This window comes from Heterodontus francisci, chromosome 12 (genome assembly GCF_036365525.1).
Source record: "Heterodontus francisci isolate sHetFra1 chromosome 12, sHetFra1.hap1, whole genome shotgun sequence".
Lineage (NCBI taxonomy): Eukaryota > Metazoa > Chordata > Chondrichthyes > Heterodontiformes > Heterodontidae > Heterodontus > Heterodontus francisci.
Window position 1 is genome coordinate 64,081,098 of NC_090382.1, and position 26,210 is coordinate 64,107,307.

Sequence of the window (26,210 nt, forward strand, 5' to 3'; positions counted from 1 at the left end):
TTTGTTCTGGGATAAAAGAAAGTGTACATGATTGACTGTATCGGTAACCAGGTAAACATTTAAATAGATGTTGTTACCTGTGGAGATGTGGAACTAGAAAAGACTGCACTCCTCCTGCCTTGGTTGTAACAATTTTCAAAAAACATTCTATAGAGTGCCCCAGAAGAGGATATCACACAAAATTGGGGCTTATGGGATTGGGGGTAAATGTATCAGCATGGATTGAGCACTGGCTAATGGACAGAAAACAGTTGGTAGGAATAATTGGGTCATTTTTGGGTTGGCAGGTTTGAAATAGCAGTGTCCCATAAAGATCAATGTTTGGGGCTCAGCTATTTACAATCTATATCAATGACTAAGATGAGGGGACTGATTCTAATGTATCCAAATTTGCTGATGATAGAAGGTTAGGTGGGAAAATAAGGGGTGAGGAGGGTGCAAAGAGGCTTCAAAAGGATTTAGACAATTTAAATGAGTTGTCAAGAATGTGGCAGATGTGGGCTGGATTTTGTTGGTGGCCATTTTACATATTCAAGGCAGCCACCCCCCAATCATGTGGCGGGGGTGGCCTCGGCGACGCCGTTCATGGCATCACCTGTTGAAGGAGCAGGTGCTGGCACTGTTTTTAAATGGTTGCCAGCCCTGCAAACAGTACACCATAATGCAGAGTTCAGCCTTCAACCCCCACCCATAAGAGTGCAGAGTTCACTCTGTTCACCACCTCCGACCCATCAGAGTGCAGAGTTCACTCTGTTCACTCCCTCCGACCCATCAGAGTGCAGAGTTCACTCCTTACCTCCATACCCAGCAGAGTGCAGAGTTCACCCTTCCTCTCCTCATCCATCAGAGTGCAGAGTTCACTCTGTTCACCCCCTCCGACCCATCAGAGTGCAGAGTTCACTCTGTACACCCCCTCCGATCCATCAGAGTGCAGAGTTCACCCTTCCTCCCCCCACCCATCAGAGTGAAGAGTTCGCCCCTTCTCCCCTGCCCCCCGCAATCCATCAGAATGCAGAGTTCACCCCTTCCCCACCTTGGTGGTGCCAGCTTTCCGTGGACAGGAAAGTGAAGGCGCATGAGCGCCTTTCATCACACAGTGGATCGGGAACTGAAGGTAAGATCGCTGTGGTTTATATTTTAATTCATGCAAATATGTGATTTAAATATGCTAACTTGGGTCCCGCTGCAGAGTGACAAAGGGACCGCCACGAAGCTTCCCCACTGTCGGGAAGATCAGGCCTGACAATCCCAGCGCCAGGTTCCGTGGCAGCCACTGTTGCTCCGATTTTCCAGCACCCCCTCAGCCCCCCAACAACCCCCACCATGGAACCCGACGTCGGGCTAGGAACAAAATCCGGCCTATAATGTGGAGAAATGTGAAATTATCTACTTTGATAGGAAAAATAGACAAGTAGAAATTTCTTTTAAATGCTGAGAGACTGGGAAATTTTGGTATAGCTACGACAAGGTGAGGAGTCTTGGGGTTCCCTCTCAGCCTTTGCCTGGTTTAACCGTAACAGGGTTTTAAAAAAAAAACATCATGTTTTAGCTTCCCCTTAGTGAATCCTTGTTCATCGCTTTCCAATTATAAAGCAAAGAAATCAAATCAGACAGGTTTTCTTAGATTTTAAACAAGAAAGGTAGAAGTTTATTAATCTTAAACTCTAATCCAGTTACCGACCACAAATATGCGACGCGACCACACTAGCATGCATACGCAATAAACACACATGCAGATAGAGACAGAAAAGTAGAAAAGAATAAAGGGGAAAAGTCTGAGGCAATCAATGGTTTTCTATTTTACTGTCCTTTGAGGTTGCTGTGAAGTCTTTGGTGCCGGTCAGACTTGCAATTCTTTGGGGCCCAGTGCACACTTCAACTTGTTTCGAGATCAGACTCTTTTCTCTCTTGAGGTTTACGTGTCTTCCGTCGATCCGGTGGCTTGGGAGAAAGCGAGAGAGAAAGAGAGAGAGAGGCTTCCTTGCTCCAGCTTTAGTTTCCACTACCTCTTTCTCTGTGGCACAATTCAAAAAACCCCAGGTTGCCCAGCAGGTTAGTCATGTGACTAGCTGGTTTGACCATTTCTGTTTGTGGATTCTGCCATCTTAGCAGTCATCCTGGAATGTGAGCATCCTCAGCTTCAATATCTGGTGATCACAGCCCATTTTGGGTTAAGTGGACCAGGGAATAGTCCTTTGTCTCTCCAAGCACTCTCTGTTAGTATGCAAATATTTTTCCAGCCAAGTGTCAGGTGATTTTTTTTTTAACAAGTCCTTTCTTCACTCCAGCAACAGTTTAAAATCAATGTGCTTTGACAAAATTAATATGCCGCATTCTTGGCAGGTGGGGGTCTGCATAATAGTATTCAGAGGCACTGGGATGTCCTTGTACACAAATCACAGAAAGTTAACATGAAGCTACAGAAAGCAATTAGAAAAGCAAAAGCCTTACTCACGCGACCCTGTCTCCCTCCGAACTTGCTGCTTTCTGTTCTCTCAGGTCTAACCCTGCCATTGTGAACAAACCTGCTGGCAAGGGTAGTGCTGTTGTTGTCTGGCATACCGACCTCTAGCTTGCAGAGGTTGAGCGCCAACTCTCAGACATTTCTTCCTACCTCACCCTGGACCATGACCCCACCACCGAACAGCAAACTACTGTCTGCAGAACTGCCACTGACCTCATCTCCTCCGAAGATCTTTCCTCTACAGCTTCCAACCTCCTAGTCCCGCAACCGGACAGCCGCTTCTACCTCCTTCCCAAAATCCACAAACAGGACTGCCTTGGGCGACCCATTATTTCCGAAGAAGGGTCACTGACCCGAAACGTTAACTCTGCTTCTCTTTCCACAGATGCTGCCAGACCTGCTGAGTGATACCAGCATTTCTTGTTTTTGTTTCAGATTTCCAGCATCCGCAGTATTTTGCTTTTATATTATTATTATGACCCATTATTTCAGCCTGTTCCTGCCCCACTTAACATATTTCTTCATATCTTGACTCTATCTTTTCTTTGTTCCAGTCCTACTCAGGCCCCCTCCCCCAACTCTTTTTCCAGTACATTGATGACTGCATCGGCGCCGTTTCCTGCTCTCACCCCAAACTGGAAATCTTCATCAACTTTATTTCCAATTTCCACTCTTCTCTCACCTTTACATGGTCCATCTCTGACACTTCCTTCCATTCTTCGACTTCTCTGTCTCCACCTCTGGAGATAGACTGTCCACTAATATTCATTATAATCCCACCGACTTCCACAGCTACCTCAACTACACTTCTTCACATTCTGCTTCCTGTAAGGGCTCCACTCCATTCTCCCAATTTCTCTGTCTCCGACACATCTGTTCTGATGATGCAACCTTCCACTAGAGTGCTTCTGATATGTCTTCCTTTTTCCTCAACCGAGGATTCCCTGCCACTGTGGTTGAAAGGGCCCTCAACCGTGTCTGACCCATTTTCCACACTTCTGCCCTCACCCCTTCCCCTCCCTCCCAGAACTGCAACAGGGTTCTGATCTCCTCACTTTCCACCCACCAGCCTACACATCCAAAGGATCATCCTCTGCCATTTCCGCCACCTCCACCGTGATGCCACCACCAAATGCATCTTCCCCTCCCCTCCTCTGTCAGCATTCCGAAGGGATCATTCCCTCCACCACACCCTGTTCCATTCCTCCACTACCCTGACGCTCGTCCCCTTCCCACAGCACCTTCCTATGCCAATCGCAGGAGGTGTAATACCTGCCCTTTACCTCCTCTCTCCTCACCATCCAAGGCCTCAACCACTCCTTTCAGGTGACGCAGCGATTTACTTGTACTTCTTTCAATTTAGTATACTGTATTCGCTGCTCACAATGCGGTCTCCTCTACATTGGGGATACCAAACACAGATTGGGTGATCGCTTTGCGGAACACCTCCCACTCAGTCCGAAAGCATGACCCCCCCAGCTCCTGGTTGTTTGCCATTTCAACACACCCCACTGCTCTCATGCCCCCATTTCTGTCTTTGGCTTGCTGTATTTCCAGTGAACATCAATGCAAGCTTGAGGAACAGCACCTCATTTTCCTATTAGGTACTCTACTGCCTTCCAGACTGAACATTGAGTTCAATAATTTCAGAGTATGACTGGCCCTTTTTTATTCTTTTATTTTATTTTGTTTTATAGTTTTTTTTACCATGTACCTGCCTTAAACTGGGTTTTTCATGTTTGTGCTTTTGGCTAGGGCTGTACATTATTCTGTCATTAACACTCTCTCTGCACTAATGCTTTGTCTTTCACCACACCATCTCTTTGTCTTTGCCCCATGACCTCCTTGTCAGATTATCTCTCTGGCCCTCTGTCCTATCACACACCTTTTCTTTTGTTCTCTTTCCCCTCCACCCCCGCTTTACTTACTTAAATCCTATTACATTTTGAACCTTTGCCAGCTCTGATGAAAGGTCACAGACCTGAAACGTTAACTCTACTTCTCTCTCCACAGATGTTACCAGACCTGCTGAGTATTTCCAGCACTTTCTGCTTTTATTTCAGATTTCCAGGATTCACAGTATTTTGTGTTTATTCTTCGGCTGAATCTTGTGATCCCGCCGCTGGGAGTGGTGGAGGGTGGAAAAATTGGCAGGCAGCAAGCATGGGCCGCGCACCGCCATGGTCTTGAGCCCGGCAGCTCATTAGTATATGCAGGGCTGCCAGCCGCACCCTCCTATCACTTGGTGGGGGCAGCCTCGGCGATGCCGTGAACAGCGTCAACTGCTTCTGCACAGGTACTGCCGCAATTTTAAAGGGCTGCTCGCCCTGCGAAGAAATTGCAGAGTTGCCCCCCCAACTACACCAAAAATGCATATTTGCCCCATCTTCCCACCCTCAACTACACTACCAATGAAGAGTTGACCCCCAGCCATGATCCTATTGAATGGGGGAGCAAGCTTGAAGGGCCAAATGGTCCATTCCTTCCCCTATATCTTATGCTCTTATCCCACTGAAATTAACACCAACTTCTGGAGTCTTCACACGTGCAAAATTATGCGAAAATCCAGATGTTGTCATCAGTGATTTTATGCTTCACCAAACGGTGCTCTGTTGAGGCACCCCCAGACTAAAGGCTTACTACCCGACCCGAACCCGATGGGACCCAACGACATGTGTCGGGTTCAGATCAGGTCGGGCCCCTCTTCCGGGTCTGGCTTTCGGGCTCGGGTCGGGTCGGGCCGAGTCCGGGTCAGGCCAGGCTGGACACACACGGTAAGTGCTCTGCTGGTAAGTATTGAAATTAAAAAACTTACTTGAGCTGGGAGTCTGGGACGAAACTGAGTCTGCGCAGTGAACGAGTGCCATCACTATAACATCATCATACAAGCGCTGCAGCTTCCTGCAGGTTCAGTGTCAGGAAGGTAAGTAAAGCGGTGGTTGGGTTGAGTCAGGGTCGGGGTCGGAGTCGGGCTCGGCTCAGGGCGGGTCAGGCTCGGGGCAAAATCGGAGGGACTTGGGCCGGGTCAGGCTCGGGTCGGATTCTTTTTCCTGACCTGAGTAGGCCTTTACCCCAGACTACAATCAATGGAAATCAATTGAATTGGCAAAAGCTTCCTCTTTTATGTTGCTAGTCTCGTTGCAAAAACTCTTGGAAATTTTACACCTTGTTGAATGAGGCCTAACTGGATTTTTAATTACATAATAAAGTTACTGGTAAACTACCCTGAGAAGCTTTTTTTCATTTGTGGAATGAATGATAAAAAAAAATCCACATATTTTAATTTTTTTCTATTTTGAATAGTTTGTTTATCTTTAGTTAAACTTCTATCTTAAATCAATCATAATCATCTATTTCACTATCTGAAAGGAAACATTAGGGTTTATCTTTATTTTTGTGATAGCGTAAAATAGGTGATAGCAAGTTGGCAATCTGTTTTACATCTCTCCCCATTTTTATTTCCATTGAAGTCAACCACAATTTCCTTGTTTCTGAAAGGAAGGTTATGCATTAAAGTCACAACTGTGTGCCACTCAAATCAATTTATCTTAGTCCTCTGAACCTTAATAGCTATCACACTGCCCACCAGAACGTTGAATAGCTGCCCCTTGCAACATGTCTCATTCGACTTGAAGTACAAGAGAAATAATATTCACAAAACACTGTAGAGTAATGGGTAAATTTACTGATCCATGCTCCCAGTGAGGAGCCACACACAAAATGAGCTTTGGTTACAACACTTAAATGTGATTCTGAAACCTCCGAGAATGATTCCCTCCTGGTACCATAGTAAATGTGTCTGTATTTGTGTATCTATAGAAAATAAGATTTCACAATAATTGATTCATAATATTTTAATAGGATTAAACATTTTACACTAAATTGAGATCAACTAATTTACAACGTGTATTCACAGCAGTGTAAAATCTGAGGATGCAACTAAGAAGCACCGGAGTTTCATATTTGAAGTTGTTTAGCAATTCCAGAAATTTAGATGTGTACAAATTTAAGTAGGATTGTACCAGGTTGCATGGCTTTTTTGAAAATACTGAATTTATTCCAAATTGTTGCGTTTTACTTGAAGATGTATTAATGCACTTGATTTCTTAAAATATGTCATTGGTGCTTAATCCTTTGCCAATCTGTACACAGGAACAAGAGAAATAGAAGCAGGAGTTGATCCTCCAACCAGCTTCTCCATTCAATAAGATCATGGCTGACCTTCTACATCAGCTCCACTTTCCTGCCCTATGTTTCTTGATTCCCTTCGTGTCCAAAAAAGTATCAATCTCAGTCTTGAATATACTCAAAGGCTGAGCATCCACAGCCCTCTGGGGTAGAGAATTCCAAAGATTCACAACCCTCTGAGTGAAGAAATTTCTCCTCATCTTCCTCCTAAGTGGCTGACCCCTTATCCTGAGACTATAGCCCCGAGTTTTAGACTCTTCAACCGAGGAAACAGCTCTCAGCCTCTACCCTGTCAAGCCCTATAACAATTTTATATGTTTCAATGAGATCACTTCTCATCCTTCTAAACTCCAAAGAATAAATTGCCTATTCTACTCAATCTCTTATGTTCTGTAATGTTCTTCCTGTTCCATGATAATCATTTGTTATTAATTTGAATGTTGTTTACTATATAAAGATTCCTTTTTCCCTAACAATAATATTGATGTTGAAGATACTGCACAATTCTCCTGTTTAACAGGATGTAGTTTTGTATTTTAGGTTTTTTTAAAGTTGTAAGATTATAAACATACAGTAATCATTTTCTTTGAACCTCATTATCATTTAGGGTGCAATAATGACAGCAATGATTTCCAATTTCAAGTTTACAATAGTTTCCTAGCCTTGTAATAATGCTATTTTTATATTTCTGTTTCCTCCCCATGTGCTATTTTCAGAATATTTTAATATAAAAATTCACAGCCTTGTGACAAAATAGCTTAAGTCTTGCTTTGAGCTATTATAAAACACTTACAAAGAGACAAATAGGCTGGCAGTCAGTAGACACGTTACATAACAAGTAAATTTCCAAGGGAATTGCATCTTGTGTACAAATTTGCTTTATTAAAATTGTGAGATTGGTTGTTTTGACACTGCAATACCAGGTATGGCAGCAGCGAATATTGAGATGAATTAAATTGAGAGAAGAATATTCAACTTTAGACATGCACAGCAAGTGTCAAAAGCATTTCTCCAAACCACCAGCCCAATTGGGCAGCTGTAAAAATGTAATTTCACAATGCCATGCAAAAGTCCTTTTCAGGTATGTTTCTGTCATTTACTCTTCTGCCACTGAATTATTTTGCTATCCATTCAGAGAGACGGAGGATTTTCTAATTTGTGAGTTGCATTCTTGGTGATATTGAAATGTTACTTTAAGCCCTTTAAAAAATTTCAATACAAAAAAAATTAAAGGCAGAATTTTCAATTCCCTTCAGAGGCGGGAAGGCACGAAAATTGGTGTCAGAGAGTGATGCGCCAGATTGCTGGAATGTTCTCGCTTCAGGGCCATTTTCATTCTGGGAGATGCAGTGGAGTGACGGTTACCCGCCTGCAAACAGCAGGTAGCCTATTAAGCCAATTAAATGGCCTATTGCCACTCAGCAGAAGCCGTCTGGAATTTGCCAGTCAGCTTATCGGCCAACTCACTGAGGCCGAGAATGGCCAGATGGCCTCCTGGTGGCAGACTGAGTAGAGGGGTCAGCATTCCATCCTACTGGGGCCACCCGCTACATCCACCATGGTCATCGGACCACAGCTGCATCTGCTGGCCATCCAGTGAAAGGGTAGCCCTTCCACAATAATAGCCAGGCAGCAGTGGCCTTTTTAAATTGAAAATGTATTACCTTTCTTTCATAGGGTGCCTGCATCGTGAAGTACCTCCTTTCTCTCTTACCTGCATTGGCATCTCCCACCTCAGACTCACCTGCCGATGAGTCATTGCTGGAGAGCTTCCTATTGGCCTTCCAGCCTCAAAAGCCTGCCCACCATCTTTTATTGGATGGCGAGCACGCTCCCTGGCTTCTATTTGGCCATCCCTACGGAAATTAGGTCGGATGTCTGACACTGACGCAACGTGGGGCTGGGGTCTGGAAATTGACTTGATGTCGGGGCCCCGACCCCAAAACAAAAATCCAGCTCCAAGTTTCAGAAAGATTATAAAATTTGAACCCTCATTTCCTTTTAGGAGAGTTGAAGGAATTAAAAAGATTTCTTGCATCAAACCAATTTTCTTTTATTTATTTATTCATGGAATGTGGGCATCGCTGTCAATCCCTAATTGCATTTGAGAAGGTGATGGAGAGCTGCTTCCTGGTACCACTGCAGTCCATATGGTCTTAAGAAGGGAGTTTCAGGATTTTGACCCAGCAACAGTGAAGGAATGGCGATATATTTCCAAGTCAGGATAGTGTGTGACTTGGAGGGGAACTTGTAGGTGATAGTGTTCCCATGCACCTGTTGTTCTTGCCTTTGCAGGTAGTAGAGGCTACGGGTTTGGAAGGTGCTGTCAAAGAAGCCTTAGCAAGTTGCTGCAGCACATTTTGTAGATGGTACATACACACTGCTGCCATGGTGCACCAGTGGTGGATGGAGTGAATGATTAAAGTGGTGGATTGGGTGCCAATCAAATGGACTGCTTTGTCCTGGATGCTGTTGATCTTCTTGAGTGTTGTTGAAGCTGCACTCATTCCGGCAAGTACAAAGTATTCTATCACACTCCTGACTTACGTCTTGTAGATGGTGGATAGTCTCTCTCTGCAGAATACCCAGCCTCTGACCTGCTCTTCTAGCCACAGTATTTATGTGGCTGGACCAGTTAAATTTCTGGTCAACGGTGACTCCCAGGAATGTTGATGGTGGGGGATTAATGATAGCAATGCCATTAAATGTTAAGGGGAGGTGATTAGGTTTTCTCTCGTTGGAGACGGTCATTGCCTGGTTCTTGTGTGGTGTGAATGGTACTTTCCACTTATCAAGTCTGAATATTGTCCAGGTCTCTCTGCTTGCGGGCATCAACTGCTTCATTACATGAGGAATTGTGAATGGAACTGAACATTATGCAATCATCAAGGAGCATCCCCACTTCTGACCTCATGATGGGGGGAAGGTCATTGATGAGGTAGCTGAAGATGGTTGGGTCTAGGACACTACCCTGATGAACTCCTGTAGCAATGTCCTGTGATTGAGATGATTGGCCTCCAACAACCACAACCATCTTCCTTTATGCTAGGTATGACACCAGCTAATGGAGAGATTTCACTGAGTTAATTTAGTTGCAGCAGACAGAAAATTGTGGGTGATGGCCATCTGAATTTCTAGTTTCCATTGACAGTTGTCAAGGCTGTTTTCCAGAGTCAAAGTACCCCAAATATGTTACATAATTTTTTTAAATAAAGAACCTTATCTAAACACCATTATAAAAGAACAAAAACTAAAATTATGTAAATGTACTTGATTAGTTATTTCCAACTTGAAGAAGTGAAAAACTTCCTTTCCACAGATAAGTCATCACATGGTCACCTCAAGTATTCTAACATCTCATTCTCCATGTCACATTTCTTTCTAAGGCTAGAGGATAGGCAAGTGACCTACTCTTGGGTCTCTGGCCATGGTACAAAACAAAAATGTCTCTTTTCCTCCCTTTAGAGCTGTGGTGCTCAAACATTTTTGTCCGTGGACCACTCAGGTGGGGCAAATGACCTTTGTGTACCACCTACCGGTCTGACCCCACCCGCTTTCATTATAAAAAACTACATTGTTGTTGCTCGCGCTTATGTGTGTGTGGTGGGAATGAGGGTTCTGGCCTATTCTCTCCTATGGCCTCGGCCGTGGCATGTCAGTGACTTGCATTTTGAACCAGCCTGTGGACCACCTGGAGAACCCTCGCAGACCACACTTTGAGAACCACTGTTCGAGAGAAGTGTATTCACTCATCCCAATTCAGCTGGAACCAATAATTCACTCAACTGGATTTCATGCAGGAGAAGATCTACCTTTAACTCTGGGAAATAGTAACAAGCTGCCTCTGAGCTAACATGAAACAGCTTTAAAGAAGAAAAAGTAAAATAGACTCAAAATGGCCTCTGGACCCTGACAAAAACTGTACCTAAGAGTTAATGGCCTTTCACCTCACTTCTAATAATTGCTCAAGTAAAATTGTCCTTTGTGATCACTTTAAAATGTCATGTTCATATAATAAATAGGTCAACAAAAAGTGATCTTAAGGACTTACCTATAAAAATAAGAGCATCCTCTCACTGTATTATGACTGAAATATTCTTGTGTCTTTTCATTTCCAAAGTCTTCCAAAGGATCTGACCATAAGAGATCACACATAGGACCAAATGCTGGTGGTTCTTTATATCTGTCTAACTGTGAAAACAAACATTGCATTGTCATCCTGCTGTGCCAAATAAGAAATAAAAATCCTAGTTTCAATGTTAGCATATTAGAAAGACAAACTGTAAACAAACTCTGCTTGGCTCTCTTCCCAATTATATATACAAAATTTATACAGAATATGTTTCTGATATCTACATTTCGTGAAAAACAAACAACTTGCATTGATTGTGCAGCTTTAATAAGAACATAAGCAATAACAGTTGTAAACCATATGGCCCCTTCAATATGATCATGGCTGATCTTCTGCCTTACTCCACTTTCCCAACTGCTCCCCATATCCCTTGATTCCTTGAAAGACCAAAAATCTCAGCCTTAAATATACTCAACAATGGAGCATCTACAACCCTCTAAGGTACATAATTCCAAACATTTACAATCCTTTGACTGAAGAATTTTCTCCTCTTCTCAGTCCTAAATGATCCTGAGACCATGCCCCCATGTTCTAGGTTCCCCAGTAAGGGGAAACAACCTCTCGGTATCTACCCTGTCAAGCCCCTTCAGAATCTTGTATGTTTCAATGAGATCACCTCTCATTCTTCTAAACTCGAGAGAGTATAGAGCCAATTTACTCAGCCTCTCATCATAGGACAACCCTCTCAACCCAGGAACTAATCTAGAAAACCTTTGCTGTTTCACCTCCAATGCAAATACATCCTTCCTTGAATATGGAGTCAAAACTGCTCACAGTACTCCAGGTATGGTCTCAACAAAGCCCTGTACAATTGTAGAAATAACTCCTTATTTTTGTACTCCACTCCCCTTGAAATAAAGGCCAACATGCCATTTGCCTTCCTACTTGTGTGCTGTGCCTGCATGCTAACTTTCTGTGTTCCTTGTACGAGTACACCCATGTCTCTCTGAACATCAACATTTACAAGTTTCATGCCTTTTAAAAAATATTCTGTTTTTCTGTTCTTACTACCAAAGTAAATTACTTCAGACTTCCCCACATTATACTCAATCTGTCACCTTGCTGCCTATTCACTGAACATGTCTGTAACTCCTTGCAACTCTTTGTGCCCGCCTCACAGCTACATTCTCATATAGCTTTGCATCGTCAGCAAACCTTAGATACATTACACTCGGTCTCTTTGTGTAAGTCATTAATAGCTGAAGCCACAGCACTGATCCTTGTGGCACTCCATTTGTTACAGCCTGCCAACTTGAAAATGCACGTTCATCGCCACTCTCTGCTTCCTGTCCAGTAACCAATCCATACTAACATATTATCCACAACTCCATGCACCCTTATCTTGCATATTAGCCTTTTTTATTTATTCTTGGAATGTGTGTTGCTGGCAAGGCCATGAATCATTGCCCATCCCTCATTGCCTTAGAGCAGGTGATGGTGAGCCACCTACAACTGAGTGGCTTACTAGACCATTTCAGACAGCAATTAAGAGTCAACCACACTGGTGTGGATCTAGGGTCACATGTAGGCCAGACCAGGTAAGGACAGCAGAGTTCCTTCTGTTACACTCATGCAAAGAGCAGCCATTGAATATACAAGAACTCAACCTGAAGAGTTATAAAAATTTACTTTTCTTTTAAAAAAGTGGAAATGTGCTTCAAAATGGCCACCAAAGATCAAAAGACCTGTCCTTGTATATTCAAACTGCTTACTGTATGGCAAGGACTAAAGAATACTTCGAAGATAAGGGATATCAATTACACCTGACTTTGTTTGCACTGGAGTGCTGACTTGGGGCTGCATAGAGTGCTAAAGTGGGAGTTTTGTGACTAAGGGTAATTAAGGGTTAGTTTTATCTGAAGTCTAGTCTTTCTTTATTTAGCAAATTAACTTAACAGTTGCTGTTTGGGTTGGAGAAGGTGAGTTTTAGACCAGCTTTAAACAGAGTTCACTCAGGCTCTGCTTGCAGCTGCACCTTGTTAATTAGATAACTGGCTTAAACCAGTTTTTAGGAGCTAGAGTCAGACAGTATAAAAGTGGGCCATCTTACAGTGCTGACTTCATTTGCACTGGAGTGCTGACTTGGGGCTGCATTAGAGTGCTAAAGTGGGAGTTTTATGACTGAGTGAGTTTGGTGAGGAGGGAGCGAGGAGCTCCTTTCAATTCCTACCTGTCCTCAAAGAGTGTGAGGGGATCCAAGAGTTTCCAAAGAGCACAGCTGACTGGTGAGTAAGTCCTGTTGGGTATTTTTCAAACTGGATTGAACTGTAAGTCATTGTTCTGGCAAGACTTAGTTGATTGATTTTTTTTTATTATAACAGTGTGCTAAAGTTTTAAATTTAAAGGGTTTAGTCATGGCAGGAGAGCTTAAAGCTGTGGTTTGCTCCTCTTGCTGCATGTGGGAATCCAGAAACATTTCCAGTCCCCGGGGCTAGCATGTGTGCAGGAAGTGTGTCCAGCTGCAGCTCCTGGAAGCTCGGGTTTCAGAGCTGGAACGGCAGCTGGAAACACTGTGGAGCATCTGCAAGTCTGAGAGCATCGTGGATAGCATGTTTAGGGAGGTGGTCACACCGCAGCTGAAGGGACTTGAGGAAGGAAGGGAATGGGTGACCACCAGGCAGTCCAAGAGAAACAAGCAGGTAGTTTAGGAGTCCCCTGAGGTCCAGCTTGCAAATCAGTATTCCATTTTGGAGGCTGATGAGGCTGGTTCCTCCAGGGAGTGCGGACAGAGCCAAGCTTCTGGCACCACAAGCAGCCTGTCTGCACAGGAAAGGGGAAAGAGAGGAAGAGCAATAGTAATAGGGGATTCTATAGTCAGGGGAACAGAAAGGTGCTACTGTGGCCGTCAACGTGACTCCAGGATGATGTGTTGCCTCCCTGGTGCCCGGGTCCGGGATGTCAGTGAATGGCTGCAGGGCATCCTGAAGGGGGAGGGTGATAAGGCAGAGGTCATGGTACATGTTGGTACCAATGACATAGGTAGAAAGAGGGATGAGGTCTTGCATCAAGAATTCAGGGAGTTAGGCAGTAGACTAAAAAGCAGGACCTCTCGGGTTGTAATCTTTGGATTACTCCCAGTGCCACGTGCTAGCGAGTACAGAAATAGGAGAATAGCACAGATGAACCCGTGGCTTAAGAGTTGGTGCAGGAGGGAGGGTTTTAGATTCCTCGACCACTAGGACAGTTTCTGGGGAAGGTGGGACCTGTACAAGCGGGACAGTCTACAACTGAACCAGAGGGGGACTAACATCCTTGCTGGCGGGTTTGCTCGTGCTGTTGGGAGGAACTTAAACTAATTTGGCAGGAGAGGGAATACAGCGGAAGTAAGTTTCAAGGGAGTAAGACCAGGATGATGGATGGCCTCTACTTTAATGCCAGGAGTATTACAGGTAAAATGGATGCGTTAAGGGCAAGATTGACACGTGGAATTGTGATATAGTAGCCATCATGGAGACATGGTTGAGGGAGGGGCAGGATTGGCAGCTCAATATCCCGGGATATAGAATCTTCAGGCGAGACAGAGGAGGGGGTAAACAAGGGGGCACTGCAATATTAGTTAAGGAGTCAGTTACTGCAGTAAGGAGAGATGATATCTTGGAGAGGCATCAAATGAAGCTTTATGGGTAGAGTTTATGAATAAAAAAAGGACAGCCACATTGCTAGGTGATTATTATAGACCCCCAGATAGTCAGCAGGAAATTGAGGAGCAAATATCTGCGCAATTCGCAGAGGTGTGTAAAAATAATAATAGGGTAATTATATTAGGTGATTTCAACTTTCCCAACATTAATTGGGATAGTCATCGTGTTAAGGGCTTAGATGGAGTGGAGTTCTTAAAATGTGTACAGGAGAACTTTTTAGCTCAATATGTAGAGGATCCAACAAGGGAGGGTGCAGTGCTGGACCTAATTCTGGGGAATGAAGCCGGACAGGTGGTTGATGTGTTGGTGCGGGAGCATTTTGGTGATCGCGACCACAACATGGTACAATTTCAGCTTGTTATGGAGAAAGAAATAGACAAGTTGCAAAAAAAGGTTTTGGATTAGGGGAGAGCGAATTTTAGTAAAATAAGGCAGGATCTGGCCAAGGTAGACTGGAAAGAGTTACTTGTCGGGAAATCTACAGAAGAGCAGTGGGGGGCATTCAAAAAGGAAATGGGGAGGGTACAGGCCCAACATGTTCCCTCTAGGGTAATAGGTAGGAGCAACAAGCCCAGAGAACCATGGATGACCAGAAACATTCAGGGTACGATGAAAAGGAAAAGAGAGGCTTTTAGCAAATACAAGGAGAGCAAATCAATGGAAGCAATAGTGGAGTACAGAAAGTGTAGGATGGAGCTTAAGAAAGCAATTAGGAGAGCAAAGAGGGGATATGAGAAAGCTCTGGCTGGTAAAAGTCGGGAAAATCGCAAGATATTTTATAAGTATATCAATGGGAAGAGGATAACCAGGGAAAGAGTAGGACCCATAAGGGACCAAGGGGGAAATCTGTGGGTGGAGCCAGAGGACATTGGTAGGGTGTTGAACGAATACTTCACATCTGTCTTCACCCAAGAGAATGAGGATGTAGATATGGAACTCAGAGAGAGAGAGAGAGACTGTGAGGTGCTTGAGCAAATTGTCATAGGGAGTGACAAGGTTTTGGAGGTTTTGGCAGGCTTAAAAGTGGACAAGTCTCCAGGTCCGGACGATTTGTGTCCCAGGATGCTGTGGGAGGCGAGGGTGGAGATTGCAGGGGCTCTGACCCAAATTTTTAATTCCTCTCTGGCCACAGGGGAGGTGCCAGAGGACTGGAGAACAGCTAATGTGGTCCCACTATTTAAGAAAGGTTGCAGAGATAAACCAGGGAACTACAGACCAGTGAGTCTCACGTCAGTGGTAGGGAAACTATTGGAGAAAATTCTGAAGGAGAGAATCTATCTCCACTTGGAGAGGCAAACTTTGATTAGGAACTGTCAGCATAGCTTTGTCAGAGGGAGGTCATGCCTAAGAAATTTGATTGAATTTTTTGAGCATTTGACCAGGTGTGTAGATGAGGATAGTGCAGCTGATGTAGTTTATACGGATTTCAGCAAAGCCTTTGACAAGGTCCCACATGGGAGACTTATCAAGAAAGCAAATGCGCATGGGATACAGGGTAACTTGATAAGGTGGATTCAAAATTGGCTTAAATGTAGGAGACAGAGAGTGATGACAGACGGCTGTTTTAATGACTGGAAGCCAGTGTCCAGTGGCGTACCACAGGGATCTGTGCTGGGTCCCCTATTGTTTGTCATTTATATAAACGACATAGATGACTATGTGGGGGTAGGATCAGTAAGTTCGCGGATGACACAAAGATTGGCCGAGTGGTTAACAGTGAGGTTGAGTGTCTTGGGTTACAGGAAGATATAGAGGGGATGGTCAATTGGGCAGAAAAGTGGCAGATGGAATTTAACCCTGAAACGTGTGAGGTGATACACTTTGGAAGGAGTAATGTGACACGGAAATATTCAATGAATGGCCTGACACTGGGAAGTTCCGAGGAACAAAGGGACCTTGGTGTGTTTGTCCATAGATCTCTGAAGGAAGAAGGGCAGGTTAATAGGGTGGTGAAAAAGGCATATGGGACACTTGCCTTTATCAATCGAGGCATAGATTACAAAAGCAGGGAGGTCATGTTGGAGTTGTACAGAACTTTGGTAAGGCCACAGCTGGAGTACTGTGTGAAATTCTGGTCGCCACATTATGGGAAGGATGTGATTGCACTGGAGGGGGTGATTCACCAGGATGTTGCCTGGGATAGAACATTTAAGCTATGAAGAGAGGTTGGATAGGCTTGGGTTGTTTTCGCTGGAGCAGAGAAGACTGAGGGGTGACCTGATCAAGCTGTACAAGATTATGCGGGGCATGGACAGGGTGGATAGGGAGCAACTGTTCCCCTTAGTTGAAGGGTCAGTTACGAGGGGACACAAGTTTAAGGTGAGGGGCAGGAGGTTTAAGGGGGATTTGAGGAAGAACCTTTTTACCCAGAGGGTGGTGACGGTCTGGAATGCACTGCCTGGGAAAGTGGTAGAGGCGGGTTGCCTCACATCCTTTAAAAAGTACCTGGATGAGCACTTGTCACATCATAACATTCAAGGCTATGGGCCAAGTGCTGGCAAATGGGATTAGGTAGACAGGTCAGGTGTCTTTAATGCATCAGTGCAGACTCGATGGGCCGAAGGGCCTCTTCTGCACTGTATTATTCTGTGATTCTGTGATACACCCATCCTAAACCCATCAAGAAATATATTTTAATTGAATGGGTTCTTCTAAAACAAAGAAGGTGTGAAGTAGCCACATCTTGGGCCATTGTTGGCCACCCCAGGGATGATCTATGTCTCTCAACAGAGGCAAAGGTGTGAAACAGGTGTAAAAGTAGCTCTCTAGAGAGAGAGAGAGAGCCAAGAAAAAAAATCACCAATGTTTGTCCAGCTGAGAGCTGGGAGTAAATCGAGCATGACAAAAAAGAAGGCACCCTGCATTTCAAATTGTGCAGCAGAGAATTGGAAGAGATCTCCTGTCTTCAAACTGAACTTTCAACCAACATCCCAGGCTTGCAACTAAAGAGAATTCGACCTCTGAGAAAAATCAACAGGTTTACTGTGAACCCGCTTCCAAGAGCTGCCAGCCAATCAGAGGGCCTGCAGCTCAGCAGTATTGGCAGCACCACCAGGAGTGGCGGCCACTGCCGGTACTGCAGAGGCCTTGGTTCCAGGCCCACTGGTGGAATCCCGGACCAGAGGAGGTGAGGTGGGGTTGCCGAGGCCAGTCCGGAAGGCCCCAGCGAGGGGTGGGGGGGGGGGGAGGTGTCCCGGGGGTTAAAGTTGTTCCCAGTGGGGGCCCTCCATGGGCCACAAATTGCCCACGAAGGAGGCACCCCCCCCCCCACCCCCCTGCCAGTAAGCTCCCAGCAGCGACTGGAACAGGCCCTTAATTGGCCATTAATAGACCAGTTAAGGACCTCAATTGGCTTCTGGGCAGGAAGGCCATCATCGGCCTATCCCGCCCCCAGGAAGATCACTGGGCGAGGGAAGGTGACGGGCCCTCTGCCCCACCTCCCCGCCACCTGCCGCAATTTGCCATGCCCCCCCCACCCCCTGATCCCGCCTCAGGGGGGCCTGTAAAATCCTGGCCTTTGTTTCAGTTCCACTTGCAGGTCCCTTCTTCTGTGATACATATGTCTGTGTCAGAGCTACTTCCTGCTCTCACCCTGATCTGGGGAATTTCATTATTTTGCTTCATATTTCCACATTTCCCATACCTTCATCGGATGCATTTTTGACACTTCCCTTGCATTCCTGGACTCCTCAACACAATCCCTGAGATAGGCCTCTCTCTGACATCTATTACAAGCACACCAATTACTATTAACTGCCTAGATTATACATTTTCCCATCCATTTCCTATAAGGATTTTATTTCCCATCTCCGAGTTCTCCAACTCTGTTGCATCTGCTCCGATCATACAACCAGAGCTGCTGAAAGCTCCTCGTTTTTCTCATAAGAACATAAGAGCATAAGAAATAGGAGCAGGAGTAGGCCATTCAGCCCCTCATGCCTGTTCCACCATTCAATAAGATCATAGCTGATCTGACTGTGACCTTAACTCCACTTCCCTGCCTGCCCCCCATAACCCTTGACTCCCTTGTAGATCAAAAATCTGTCTAACTCAGCTTTGAATATATTCAATGACACAGCTTCCACTCCTCTCTGGAGAAGAGAATTCCAAAAATTAACTAGCTCTGAGAAAAGAGCATCCTCATTTCCGTCTTTAAAAAAAAGACCCCTTATTTTGAAACTGTGCCCCTTAGTTCTAGATTCCGCCAAGAGGGGAAACACCCTTTCAGCATCTACCCTCTCAAGCCCCCTCAGAATCTTATGTTCCAATAAAATCACCTCTTATTCTTCTTAACTCCAATGAGTATAGGCCCAACCTGATCCACCTTTCCTCATAAGACAACCCTTCATCCCAGGAATCAGCCTAGTGAACCTTCTCTGAACTGCTTCCAATGCAAGTATATCCCTTCTTAAATATGGAGACCCAAACTGTACACAGTACTCTAGATGCAGTCTCACCAATGCCTTGTACAGTTGTCGCAATACTTCCCTTCTTTTATACTCCATCCCCCTTGCAATAAAACCAACATTCCATCTGCCTTCCTAATTACTTGCTGTTACCTGCATGCTACCTTTTTGTGTTTCATGTACAAGGACACCCAGATCCCTCTGTATCAGAGTTCTGCAGTCCCTCTCCATGTAAATAATATTCAGCTATTCTATTCTTCCTTCCAAAGTGGAGAACCTCACATTTTCCCACATTATACTCTGTCAAATTTATGCTCACTCAAATAACCTTTGTGTCCTCCTCACAACTTGCTTTCCCACCTATCTTTGTATTGTCAGCAAATTTGGCTACAATACAGTTGGCACCTTCTTCCAAGTCATTAATATAGATCATAAATATTTGAGGCCCCAGCACTGACCCCCTGTGGCACTTCACTAGTTACATTTTGCCACCTGAAAATGCCCCATTTATCCCAAATCTCTCTGTTAGTTAGCCAATCATCTATCCATGCTAATATATTACCCCGAACACCATGAGCTCTTATCTTGTGTCGTGACCTTTTATGTGGCACCTTATCGAACGCCTTTTGGAAATCCAAATACACTATGGGGAGTGAGGGTCTCGACATCCAGAAAAAGTGACGCTGAGACCCCTGCATCGCCTCTTCTCCGGAAAGCCCGCTGATTCTAGTGCAATCAGGCACTTAAGAGGGCAGCAGCGGGCCTTCCACAGGATCAAGTACCCCGCTGCCGGAAGTCCCATCCTTGGAAAGCTGCCGGCCAATTGGAGGTCGGTAGCTGCAGCGCCACCTCGCAGGCAGTGGCTGCTGCTGGAGGAGCACCTACTGGAGGCTGAGGAGCGTTGCTGGACCTAGGCCACAGGTAGGTCAGGGCGGGAGGGATCTTGTGAGATGGGGATCGTGGGGGGTAGGGGGGCGAGGAGGCTCAGCAGCAAGGGCAGGTGGTGGCTCTCAGCAAGCGCCCCCCTCCCCACCCACCTTTCCCGATACCGGGTCCCTCGATCAGGCACTAAGTGCCTTTTAACGAGGGACTCCCCCTTCCCCCAGAACCGGGAAGCAGCCCACACGGTTTTCTGTGCCGTGCTTCCCGTGTGACAACAGGGCCGCCTGCCGCACAGCTAATTGCGACTGTGGCGGGAAGAGGTCCTTAATTGGGGGTTAATTACCCAGTTAAGGGCCTCAATTGGCAGCAGGGCAAGAAAGCCGTTCACAGGTCTTGCCACCCCAGACTAAATCTTGGTAGAGGCAGGATGGTGGCAGGAACCCTCCCACCATCCCACCCGATTTTATGCTCTCCCTACCTCCAAACCCACCGCAAGGGAGAGCATAAATTCCCCTCTACATCTACTGGTTCCCCTTTATTCACCCAGCTTGTTACAGAACTCTAATATCTTTGTCAAACACGACTTCCCATTCATAAAACCATGTTGACTCTGCCTGATTGTATTATGATTTTCTAAATGCCCTACTACTACTTCCTTAATAATGGATTCTAACATTTCCCCTATGACAGGTGTCATGCTCGCTAGCCTATAGTTTCCTGTTTTCTGTCTCCTACCTTTCTTGAATAGAGGTGTTACATTTGCAGTTTTCCAGTCCGCTGGGACCTTTCCAGAATCTAGGGAGTTTTGTAAGATTACAATCCATGCATGTACTATCTCTGCAGCCACTTCTTTTAAGACCCTAGCTTGCAGGCCATCAGGTCCAAGAACTTGTCAGCCTTTAGTCCCATTAGTTTTCCTAGTACTTTTTCTCCAGTGATTGTTATAAGTTCCTCCCTCCCTTTTGCCTCTTGATTTTCTGCTATTCTTGGGATCTTTTTTGTGTCCTCTACTGTGAAGACAGATACGAAATACTTGTTCAAAGTCTCTGCCATTTCCTTGTTTCCCTTATTAATTGGTGTACTTAGATTTCCAAAAGGCAGTTGATAAGGTGCCACATCAAAGGTAAGAGCACATGCTGTAGGGGGTAACATATTAGCACGGATAAAGGACTGGTTCGTTAACAGCAAGCAGAGAGTAGGGATAAATCGGGCTTTTTCGGGTTGGCAAGCTGTAACTAGTGGAGTGACACAGAGATCAGTGCTGGGGCCCCAACTGTTTACAATTGATATCGATGGCTTGGATGAAGGGACTGAATGTATGTTAGCTAAATTTGCCATTGACACTAAGATAGGAAGGAAAGTAAGTTGTCAAGAGGGAGTAAAGAGTCTACAAAAGGATATAGATAGGTTAAGTGAGTGGGCAAAAATTTGGCAGATGGAGTATAATGTGAGAAAATGTGAACTTGTCCACTTTGGCAGGAAGAATAGAAAAGCTGTATACTATTTAAATGAAGAGAGATTGCAGAACTCGGTGGTACAGAGGGATCTGGGTGTCCTGGTACATGAATCACAAAAGGTTAGTATGCAGGTACAACAAGTGATTAGGAAAGCAAATGGAATGTTGGTGTTTATTGCAAGGGGAATCAAGTATAAAAGTGGGGAGGTTTTACTGCAGCCAAACAGGACCTTGGTACTGTGTACAGTTTTAGTCTCCTTATTTGAAAAAGGATATAATTGCATTAGAAGCTGTTCAGAGAAGGTTCACTCGACTAATTCCAGGGATGAAGGGCTTATCTTATGAAGAAAGGTTGAACAGGTTGGTCCTATACTCGGAGTTTAGAAGAATGAAAGGAGATCTTACTGAAAGCTTTTTCCCAGGGTGGAAGAGTCAGTTACTAGGGGACATAGGTTTAAGGTGAGAGGGGCAAAGTTTAGAGGGGATGTGCGAGGCAAGTTCTTTACACAGAGGGTGGTGAGTGCCTGGAACTTGCTGCCGGGGAAGTGGTGGAAGCAGGTACGATAGCGACGTTTAAGAGGCATCTTGACAAATACATGAATAGGATGGGAATAGAGGGATACGGTCCCCGGAAGTGCAGAAGGTTTTAGTTTAGGCAGGCATCAAGATCGGCGCAGGCTTGGAGGGCCGAATGGCCTGTTCCTGTGCTGTACTGTTCTTTGTTCTTTGAAACATATAAGATCCTGAGGGGACTTAATAAAGTGGATACTGCAAGGATGTTTCCTCTTGTGGTGGAGACTAGAACTAGGGGAGGCAGTTTAAGAATAAGAGGTCTCCCTTTTAAGACGGAGATGAGGAGAATTTTTTTTTTCTCAAAGGGTGGTTAGTCTGTGGAATTGTCTTCTCCAAAAAGCAGTGGAGGCTGGGTCATTGAATTTATTCAAGGCTGAGTTAGATAGATTTTTGATAGACAAGGGAGTCAAGGGTTATGGGGAACAGGTAGGAAAGTGAAGTTTAGACCACAACCAGATCAGCCATGATCTTATCTAATAGCAGAGCAGATTTGAGGCGCCAAATGCCCTACACCTGCTCCTAATTCCTATGTTCCTATGTCCTAATTCCCCAGTCTCATCCTCTAAGGGACCAAACTTTACTTTAGCTACTCTCTTCCTTTGTATATATTTGTAGAAGCTTTTATTGTCTGTTTTTACATTTCTTGCCAGTTTATTCTCATACTCTAATTTCTCCCTTTCTTTTTAAGTCATCCTCTGGCTTCTAAAAATTTTCCCAATCTTCCCTTTACTATGAGGTCATTTGTTCATCCTGTCTCATAACACATTATCAGGTCTAAAATAGTCTGCTCCCGGGTTGGTTTCAGAATGTATTGTTCTAAGAAACTGTCCCTCATACACTCTATGAACTCATCCTCCTAGCTACCTTTGCCAATTTGAATAGTCCAATTTATATGAAGATTAAAATCGCCCACAATTATTGCAGTACCTTTCCTACAAGCCCCCATTATTTTTTGATTTATGTTCTGTCCTAATGTGTAGCTACTGTTAGGGGGCCTATAAAATACTCCCAACAGTGACTTCTTTCCTTCGCTATTTCTTATCTCTACCCAAACTGATTCGACAGCTTAATCTTCTGAGCCAAGATCATTTCTCATGTAGTGATCACATCCTTTATTAACAGAGCTACCTCACCTCTTTTTCCTTCTTCCTATCCTTCTGAAATGTCAAATACCCTTGAATATTTAGTTCCCAGACTTGCAATCACAGGCTGGATTTTAAGAGCCCGCTGCCAATCTCGGTAGCAAGCTCAGAAAATGGCGGCTTGCCCATGTAGGCCGCACGCCAAAGAGCCGCCACAATCTCCCACGCGGCGGCTCATTTAAATAGTTGGGGCGCACACACTGCCCAATCATGTGGAGGGAGGGGCTGTCCATCTCCAGCAATGGCGTCAGCTGCCTGTGCGCAGGCGCTGGCAGCTGATGCCATTTTTAAAGGGCTGCCAGCCCTGCCAGCACATTTAAATTTTTAAAGAAGTATCCCTCCAAAATTAAATAAATAAATTTATAACGCCTATTTCCAACACCCCCCCGCCCCATAACAATTACATTAACTATTTGCCCTTTCCCCTCCAAAACACTTACCTTTTACATCCGACCTTCCCCCTCACAAACTGCAAATGTTTAAGGTTCAACCCTTCCCCCCATCCCCTACACCCATTACGTATGTTTGACTCCATGCGCCCCCACCCCCCCAAACACCCACCTGCACTGACAAATCTACCCCTTCCCCCTCCGCAACGAGTATGGCGCTATGTTTCCCTGAACGGGGATCTGAAGGCGCGGGAGTGCCACCGCTGCTCTGAAGATTGCGGCATCCCTCAAGATCGCAGGTAAGTCTATTTAAATGTATTCATTTTATTGATTTGAATATGTTAATTGTGGTCCCATCACTCAGTGACCGGGGTAGCCATCACGGAGCCTTGCTGCCACCGGGGGGATTGGGCCAGGTCCTCCTTGCGTCGAGGTCTGTGGTGGGCCTCATCCGGAGCCATCTTCAGGTCCCCCCGTCATGGACCCAATGCCTGGGGGAGAACAAAATCTAGCCCCACATCTCTGTAATGGCTATCCATCCATCGTGTTATGAATGCTGCATGCATTCAGATAAAGAGGCTTTATGTCTGTCTTTTTACCATTTTTCCCTCCTCTGACCTTATTTGCTGGTGCACTATGTTGGTATGCTCTGTCCCTGTCACACTCTTGTTATCATTACGAGTATAGCTACCGTGCACTATTGCCTTGTCCTTTCTCGTTAACTTTCTAAATTTCCCCTCATCTGAACCCTCCCCCCCACTATATAGTTTAAAGCCCTCCCTGCACCCTAAGTATACAATTCACTAGGATACTGGATCCAGTGTGGTTCAGGTGAAGGCCGTCTCAACGGTACAACTCCCTCTTTCTCCAGCAGAGGTGCCAGTGGCCCATGAATCAAAACCCATTTCTCCCAATACCAATCTTTGAGCCATGCATTCAACTCTTTGATCTTAATTACCCTATGTCAATTTGCTCATGGCTCAGGTAGTAATCTAAAGATAATTACCTCTCCAGTTCTGCTTTTTAACTTAGCTCCTAGCTGCTCATACCCCCTCAGCAGAACCTCTTTCTTACTCCTACCTATGTCATTGGTACCCACATGGAGCACAACAACTGGATCCTTCCCCTCCCAATCCAAATTCCTCTCCAACCCCAAAAAGATTACCTTAATCTTGGCAGACAACACAGCCTTTGGGACTCACTTTCTCGGCTAGAGAACAATATCTATCCACCTAACTCTATTGTCCCCTATTACAACTACATTCCTTTTTACTCCACTCACTCAAATGGCCCCCTGCACCATGGTGCTGTGGTCAGTTTGCTCATCCTCCCTGCGGTTCCTGCTCTCGTCTACACAAGCTGCAAAAACCTCGAACCTGTTGGACAAGTGCAAGGGCTGAGACTCCTCCATTAGCACCTTCTGGATCCCCATACCTGCCTCACTTGTAATTACACCTTCCAGACCCTGAGAACGGACCAAATCTGAAGTACCTAGCCTAAGGGGTGTGACTGCCTCCTGGAACAAAGTATCCAGGTAACTGTCCCCCTCCCTGATGCATGGCAGTGTCCAAATCTTGGACTCCAGCTCATCAATTTTGAGCCAAAGTTCCTCAAGCTGCAGACACTTACGCAGTGGTTGCAGTGGATCACACTGGTGTGATCCCACATGCTACCACTGCAACACATCACCTGCACTGCCATCTCTATTGTGTTTTATTTAACAAGTTAGTTTTCAAGTTTAGAAATATCATTGATAATTTGTTTTAACAAATCAGATAAAAGAAAAATACTGTAGATGCTGCAAATTTGAAATAAAAACAGCAAGTGCTGGAAATACTCAGATCAGACAGCATCTGTGGAAAGAGGAGAGTTAACATTTCAGGTGTGTGACCCTTCATCAGAACCATCTGATGAAAGGTCACAGACCTGAAATGTTAATTCTGCTTCTCTGTCTACAAATGCTGCCAGACCTGCTGAGTATTTCCAGCACTTGCTGTTTTTATTTAACAATTCAGATATTGTCTCGCATATGTTAATCAATTTCTCTGATTATGTCTCCTTTTGTCTTATTTTTTTTCTTTTCAAAAACTGGAAACTTGTCACATTATAAAATAGTAAACCATAACATTGAAGAACTCGCCTTTTTTATATCATCCAGGGTGTGTATTTCAGGAGAAAGGCCTCCATGTACACAAAGAAACTGTTGGTTCATCAATGCAGCGAGGGGAAGACAGTCAAAAGCTTCCATACATGCATCGTATATCTGTTCTGAATACTTGATTTTACCTGAGGAAAAAAGTTCCATGTTGATTTTAATATGTTAAAATGTTTACAATTTTGAAATATCATAAACTATCATGCAGGGTCATATTTCATTATTTTACAAGAAAATGATCATGGGTAAGACTTTTTGAAGGTAATTTTCAACTTCACCACCTGGACGATAATCTGGTAGCATGGATTGTCCATCCATTGTAGAACCCATCCAATTTTCATCCCAATGAATACTTCACCTAATTTACTTTTACATTTTGCAGGAGTAGATTTTGTACAATGCCCATTAGAGAAGGATACCTGAAGTGGCATTTCAGACATCCATGATCTGACCCTAATGAGGAGCAGGCCATCGAATTCTGGGAAGGAACTTGACTTCAGTCATGGGAGATGGCAAAATCGGAGGGACACAGCAATTAGCAGCTTAGTTGGCATACACTTAGACTGTTGCCAAGGCATTCCCCATGAAGCAGCACGTAACCATTAGCTTCCATGTACTTCTCTGATACTTTGGGCAGAAGTTAACCACCCCCTGGGTGGTGGGCTGGGGTGCCCCCCCTCCCCCCTCCCCCCTCCCCCCTCCCCCCCCACTGTCGCATGCGGAGGCTGCCAATATCATAGAGGCGGCCTCTCTGTGGCCATCCAGGGGACTGTCGGAGCCGG

The 26,210-nt window shown here is 44.9% G+C and overlaps 1 protein-coding gene across 1 annotated transcript in view; it reads right to left on the reverse strand.

Moving 5' to 3' along the window:
* LOC137375885 (protein phosphatase 3 catalytic subunit alpha-like) overlaps positions 1-26,210 on the reverse strand; it is a 567,998-nt gene that overhangs the window by 124,070 nt on the left and 417,718 nt on the right. Inside the window, exons 7-8 of the mRNA XM_068043519.1 lie at positions 25,414-25,559; positions 10,704-10,843 (exon numbers count right to left, since the gene is read on the reverse strand). Coding sequence (XP_067899620.1) covers positions 10,704-10,843; positions 25,414-25,559 — 286 coding nt within the window. The remainder of the gene's footprint in view (positions 1-10,703; positions 10,844-25,413; positions 25,560-26,210) is intronic.